This window comes from Musa acuminata, chromosome BXJ2-2 (genome assembly GCF_036884655.1).
Source record: "Musa acuminata AAA Group cultivar baxijiao chromosome BXJ2-2, Cavendish_Baxijiao_AAA, whole genome shotgun sequence".
Taxonomy (NCBI): domain Eukaryota; kingdom Viridiplantae; phylum Streptophyta; class Magnoliopsida; order Zingiberales; family Musaceae; genus Musa; species Musa acuminata.
In genome coordinates this window covers 6,242,550-6,249,408 of record NC_088339.1, presented here as the reverse complement: position 1 = coordinate 6,249,408, position 6,859 = coordinate 6,242,550, and the positions used below count along the sequence as shown (strand labels likewise).

General features: G+C 40.1%; 1 protein-coding gene across 1 annotated transcript; it reads left to right on the top strand.

Moving 5' to 3' along the window:
• The first annotated feature begins 3,417 nt into the window (after positions 1–3,417).
• On the top strand, positions 3,418–4,614 carry LOC135604736 (NAC domain-containing protein 54-like). Its single transcript, XM_065094390.1, has one exon. It carries the CDS (start codon positions 3,418–3,420, stop codon positions 4,612–4,614), a length of 1,197 nt encoding a protein of 398 aa, XP_064950462.1.
• The last annotated feature ends 2,245 nt before the right edge of the window (positions 4,615–6,859 follow it).

Below are 6,859 nucleotides of genomic sequence, written 5' to 3'. Positions count from 1 at the left end.
AATATTCATAAAGCATATAATGATAAAATATTCATGATTAAATTTACTTTGACTTAAATTTAATTTGAATTTAAGGTTATATCAATATGGCATATTGATAGGGGGAGGAGTTAAGGTTGACTACGTCATCAATTGGTTGTCATCATCAAAAATGGGAGATTGTTGAATTTGAGATTTTGATGATAAAATCAATTGATGTGTTTATCATCTAATATATGTTTTAAGTGACGTAAGATTAGCTTCGATCAGAAAAGAAAAATCGATTAAAGCAAGAGGAATTAAATGTTGGGCTGAAGCAAACATGTCAAAAGATTGAACGTCAGGTCGGAGGATCGATCAATGTGTCGGTAGAAGGCTTTAGTCCATGAATTCGAGCATCAACCAAGAAGATTGGATATTGCACTAAGGAGATTAGATGTTACGAGAAGACAACATGCCGATTGGGCAATGCACCGAAGGAGAGGACAATGTGCCGAAGGATCGGACGAAGAGTCGAAAGAACCAATGACATGTCAAACAATACAAGATTCACTTATAATCGATTATATATATATCGAGTTAGTTTAGAGTCTAATTAAGTCGGTTTAGAATATAATTATACCAACTCAATTAGGGGCCAACTCGGCCCAAGTTTGGGTAAGTGAAAGGCTCAAACAGTGACCCAATAGATGGAATCATCATGGCACAGTCTTCAAGATTATGTCAGGTAGTGGTACCGTCAGTCTGGGCGGTGGTATCACCCAACACAAGTGGTGGTACCGTCAAGACCTGGGAAACCTAGGATGAAACACTTTTAGGTTCCAAGTTTGAATCCACTTCAGGCTTATATTTACCCCTCTTATCCCTGGTTAAGATATACAAGAATTGAGAGTAAAAAAGAAGAAAAATACTATTGTAATCTTATGAGAACTCCTTTAAAAGCTCTAAGTGTTAGTGCAGTTTAAGAGAGGAGTAAGTGGGGGTGTAAAGGTTGTCTCCTAAACCTATGAAAATGAGAAGAAGGGTGTAAAAGGATCGTTGATCTTCGCCCATTGAAGGAAGATCGGTAATGGAAGCTGATGACTTCGAGTGAAAAGGAATCGAGAGTGGATGTAGGTCACGATGACCGAACCATTATAAATCGGTATGCATTTCTATTATTATCATTTACTTACTTTGCAATTGCTTCACTTCCCCCTTACTTTGCTTTCACTATGCTTATGAACAAGCATTCAATTTTAAGTTATTTTTCAAGATCGATTTTTATCGTATGAAAAAATTTCAAATCGACGTTTTTATCCGCTACACTAATTTACCTCCCCCCTCTTACTGTCGACTCGATCCTAACATTGACTGCATTGCACTATGATAATACAACGTTGAGATCCATTCCTATCAAATGATTATCCTCGTTAACCTTTTGTCTTGGTTAGCTAATGTTCCATAATCTATATTTATATATATATTTTTTCTAATAGCATGAGATACTAAACTTTTCATTCTTTTGATAAAATATCTTACTGTCATATTTTTTAGTAAAATAACATTAATATGATTTCTCTAGTGCAATATTTATTGTGTTAAGTTAAATTTTGTATTTTTTGAAATAATGCGATTAGATCATATCAAATTTCTGATTACGACAAATCTTATCATTGTAACGTTAGTTTTGTCAAAATATGTTGAGACAATTTATGTAGTATCACATTGTTGTCTTGAGAGACAATTTTATGCTTTTGAAATAGTGTGGCAAAGTCGTGCATGATTCCAACTTTACAAATATTTTCGCTAACATATTATTCAGTGAAATATAGTTCTATGAGTTCTCTAGGTCGCATTACCATGTTAAGTAAAAAATTTCCATTTTATAAATGATGTGGCGAGACCATGCAAAATTTTCACTTTCGAAAAATTATATCAATGTCGCATTTTTTATTTTGCAAAAAATGGTGTTTGAACTTTTTCTTCAACGAAACAATATTTATATGACTTTTGTAGTGTCACATTGTTGTATTGAGTCAAAATTTTATAATTGTGATAAAATCATGCAAAATTTCCACTTTTGATTATTTTTTTATCATTTATTTTCCAAGATAATGCTTACATGAAGTTTTGTATTTTTGAACTGGCACAACGAAATTACGTGGACCTTCAGCTTTCGGTAATTTTTTTTGGCTTTGTATTTTTTTTTGAAACAATATTCATATAATTTCTCTGGTGCCACAAAAAATGATCATACAACTTTTCTGGTACCTCATTATTATGTTAAGACAATTTTTTTTTGTTTTTGAGACAATGTGATAAATTTTGCACGAATTTTTATATCCTTTAAATTTGATCACTATTTTGTTTTTCTAGCGAAATAGCGTTTATGCAACTTTTATAGTGTCATATTATTTTTTAAGTTAAAAATTATTATTTTTGAATGGTGCATTAAAATCATACGAATTTTTTACTTTCGATAATATTTTTTATAGTCACGTTTGTTTCTAAAACAACATTATATGACTTCTCTAATATTGTATCATTGTGTTATGCTAGAACATTTTGTTTTTTAATGACACAATAATATATCATAAACTTTCCACTTTCGATATTTTTTTTCACTATCACGCTTTTTCATAAAACAACCTTCATACAATTTTTCCCATAGTACATTATTTTGTTAGTTTAAATTCTATGTTTTTTAAATAGTGCTGTAAAATCGTACCAACTTTCAACTTCTGACGCTCTTTTGCTGTCGTATTATTTTAAAATAATATTTGTATGACTTCCCATGCAGTACTATTGTATGCTGTAAGAAAACTATATGCCACATATCATATAAGAAAATTATAAAAATATCTATAATTTACTTTTTTTATTCTATATAATACACTAAATTGGGTCGATGGAGCTATAATTGATTGGGCAGATCAGAATTGGTATACCGAATTGGTCCTAACGAATTGTGTCATCCAATTGAGTCCGATAATCAGTTCAATCAATTAAATCAATCGAACAAAATAGGATCAAGATTGCGGTCAAATTCAAGGTCAAAATTTGGGTTGGGTCAACTCGGCCAATCGCGCCGAAGAAATTTCACGAGGCCGACTACCGGCTATTTCCACGGCGTCATCTCCGCCCAACAACGCAGAATCCTCACCGGCGACCAGCACCCTGGCACTGCAGCGCCGTGCGCCGCCTTCCAGCAAACACCTCAGCCAACATCGCCTGCGGCGACGCGGCCTCCGTCGACACAATATCCGATTTCATGACTGTGTTTCCTAATTCGAATTAGGAAACACAGTCAAAATTAACGACCCCTTTCTCAGACTCCAAATCGGATATCATGGTTTCCTATTCCGAATCAGACAACGTAAAGAGTTCTTATATATACTATTGTGCCCTCTAAGTTCCCTTCACCGGCTTGGAGAGAAGTAAGCACAAGGTATGTTAATGGCGGAAGAAATCTACGAAGAGCCTTCCGGAGGATACAAGTTCACACCAACGGATCGCATATTGATTGTGGAGTACCTTCACAAGAAGGCCAATGACGCTCCCGTCCCTCTCGACCTCATCCCCGAAGCAGACGTCTATGCTCGAGAGCCATGGTGGCTGAGCTACGAGTTCGAGTACGCTGCGGAGAAGGGCGAGTTCTACTACTTCACCAGGATGAAGCGGTCCAACGCTTCCAACGGCAGGCTGAGCCGCATCGTCGGCGGGTTCGGCCACTGGAGAGCGAGCATCGAACGGAAGAGTGTCACCGACGAGGAGGGTCGCGTCATCGGGACTCGTATGGGTTTCAAGTTCTTCGTAGATGTGATCGATCGCCAAAGCAACAAGAAGAGGACCACGGGCACCAAGTGGGTCATGTACGAGTACAGGCTTTCCGGCCATTTGGCCCATACGCGTGTGGACAAGGAGGTGATCTTGTGCCACTTCAAGCCGTCGGGAAGGGGCATCTTCAGCATCGGGCGGCAGCCTACACATCAATACGAACTGAGCTCGGGGTGGCAGAGTGAGGAAGCCTATGCCGACACAACGCATGGTGTTAATCCCAGCTGTGACACCATGATCAAGGCGGAGGAGGCTGGCGGTTTCGCCGCTGCATCTCTCGCTGCGACGCCGCTGGGGCAGCAAGCAGGATACGAACACGACCCCACGCCTGTGCAGCAATCGCTGCTGCCCTTGAGCGCCGCCGTGCCACCCCACGCAAGATACGAATTTGATGACCTGCTAGAATCGATTGTGGATAACACCAGCAAACCTAATGTGTCAGGGCCGGTCATGCAAACTGCAACGGCAGCTTGCTATGACCGCCGCCGTCCGTTGTCTTCTGCGCAAGGCTGGCTGGCCCAGAATCCCTTGGTGGAGGGGAACAGCACGCCGTATCACGAGGATTCACCCAGGAAGAATCTGACGGGCAGCAGCAACAGTGGATGGACTCTGCAACAGAGCGGACAATCACAGTTTTCTTGGGTTGAAGACAGCAGACACTGCTTTCGAAGCCGCCGTATTGCAGAGTGGAGTCAAGTGCACTTTGCCAATCCATCTGAAACAAGCTACAACAATGGGCAACCAGTTCTGACTAGGAGCAGCAATAAGCAAGGGTCACCGGAGCCAACCGTCTTCAACGACGACTCAGGCACTTGAGGCACACAAACCATATGCATCACGAGAGAGAGAGAGATGGTATTGCTTCCTGCAGGAGTTAGCGTTGTCTTCTTCTTTTACGCGTGTGTTTCGCGTGATATAAAATAATTCCACTCCGTACGATGTTCACAAACATCTGAAAGAATATTTGGTCATACAGTTCACAGAAACAATAATTCTATTGGCATTTCGTATTATGTAGCAATTATTAAAGATTCTAAATATTCATAAAATATGATGGTTGCATACCCAATATACTATTAAATCAGAACCCACACGAGTGTGTCATACACACCCATTCCTATGCTTAGATCAAGTTCTCTAACTGATCAAAGACGCTTTTGCTGAGTCTAGATCAAAACCAATATCAGCCATTAACGCAAGATATGGCTCACTAAACTAAGTCAAATGTCAACTGCTAAAGCACCAATCCCAACCATAGAAGCAAAGGGCGACTTATCGATGTTAGCTTCATATCAGCACACCACTTGATTAGATTCTAATTCAAGTAGGACTCAGGCCTCAGAAAAAAATGGATGGCTAGAATAAAGCTACGCATGCAGGAGAACACACCTCCTTGTGTGCGAGTAACTCTTTGTGCACTTAAGAATTACCTCATTATCTCTGTTCAGTTAAAGAAATCTTATTTTTCACCATATATAAATAGACTTTATATGATATTAATTGAAATATGTTTTTCTTTATTCTCTCAATTCTTCATGGTATCAGAGCAGAAATTGTGAGGAGCCATCGCTGCTATTGCAGCACCCCTATCGAGTCGACGTCGAGAAAAATTCTTGCTGTTCGACATCACACCATTGCTAAATTTCTCGTCGTATGCTGCAGTCCCCCCTTTTCAGATCCTAGGTGGATCTGCCCCCCCACTCGTCGCCCATAGTCGGTTGTTCGACGGCAACTTCCCTGCTTCCAGTCTCGACCACGGCGACCGTACCAAGTTCCAAGCCTACAGTGCAGCGCCAAGCATTTGTGGGGCCCAATCAACGCATATGGTGACTTTGCATCGTAGGGAGCACACACTCTTGGTTACTCCTTACTATAGAAATTTTTTGATTTTCCTCCCTCCCTACTGTAGAAAAGTACCAACACTTCTTGCTTTTTATTTTTCTTCCTCTTTACTGCAGAACTTGTTGATTCTTCCTGCCTTCTTACTGCAGAAGTACCAACACTTCTTCCTTTTTATTTTTCTTTTGATCCCCATATCTTCCATATGTCTTTATCATCTACCTCTATTGCTCTACTTACTATTCTAATAGGGAATCATAGTACTTTTCCATATACAAATCTTATCTCCATAAATGCAGCAACCCTCATCCCTTTCAAATTATCCAAAGGTGGCAACTACGCATCCTGGCGTGCTCAATTTTCTAATCTTCTATTTGGCTATGACCTTCTAGGCTATGTCGATGGCTCTCTTCCGTATCCACCAGTGATGATCAACATCTTAGGAGCATCCAGTCTAGTATCAAACCCGGACCACAAACTATGGTTACGCTAGGATCATTTCATTCTTCAAGCAATTCAAGCTTCAGTCGTTGGATCCCTCGCCCCACTCATATCTTTGTGTGACACTGCTGTCGTAGCCTGGTGCAAGTTACAAACCACCTTGGCAAATCGTTCACGAACTCACATGCTTAGTCTCCTATCCGGACTTATGAAAACAAAACAAGAGGGAAGTACTGTTACTGATTATCTGCACAACATAAAGATTATTATCGATAACTTGGCCTTGATAGGTTATTCCCTCAGTGATGAAGAAGTTACTGTCTATATCCTCAACGGCCTAGGAGACGAGTACAAGGAACTGGCAGCAGTAATACGGGCACGTGATTCACCAATGTCGTTTGAAGAACTCTACGACAAGCTGACTGATTTTGAGATATGTCTCAAGCGTGAGGACAAATTGTTAGGATCATCCATCACGGCTCAAGTCAATCAAAAATCCACGAGGAAGGGCTATCAGTATAACAAGACTATCAACAAAGGTTCGACCAAGATGCCTTCTGAACCTTTGAGCTCCAACCAAACCCCTCATCCACATTATCAACATTTCAATCACGATAACCAAGGTGGCTACTTCAATCATCAGCAGTCCTGGCGCCCTCAACACACAAATCAACGAAGAGTTGTTTGCTAATTATGTGATAAAGTCAGTCACTCTGCAAAGGTCTATCGATCTCGACCCCGACTTCCTACACAATCACATTGGCCTCAAGCAAATATTGCA

Bases quoted from the DNA above. Each gene is read 5' to 3' on its own strand.
- LOC135604736 (XM_065094390.1), top strand. From the start codon at position 3,418: ATGGCGGAAGAAATCTACGAAGAGCCTTCCGGAGGATACAAGTTCACA.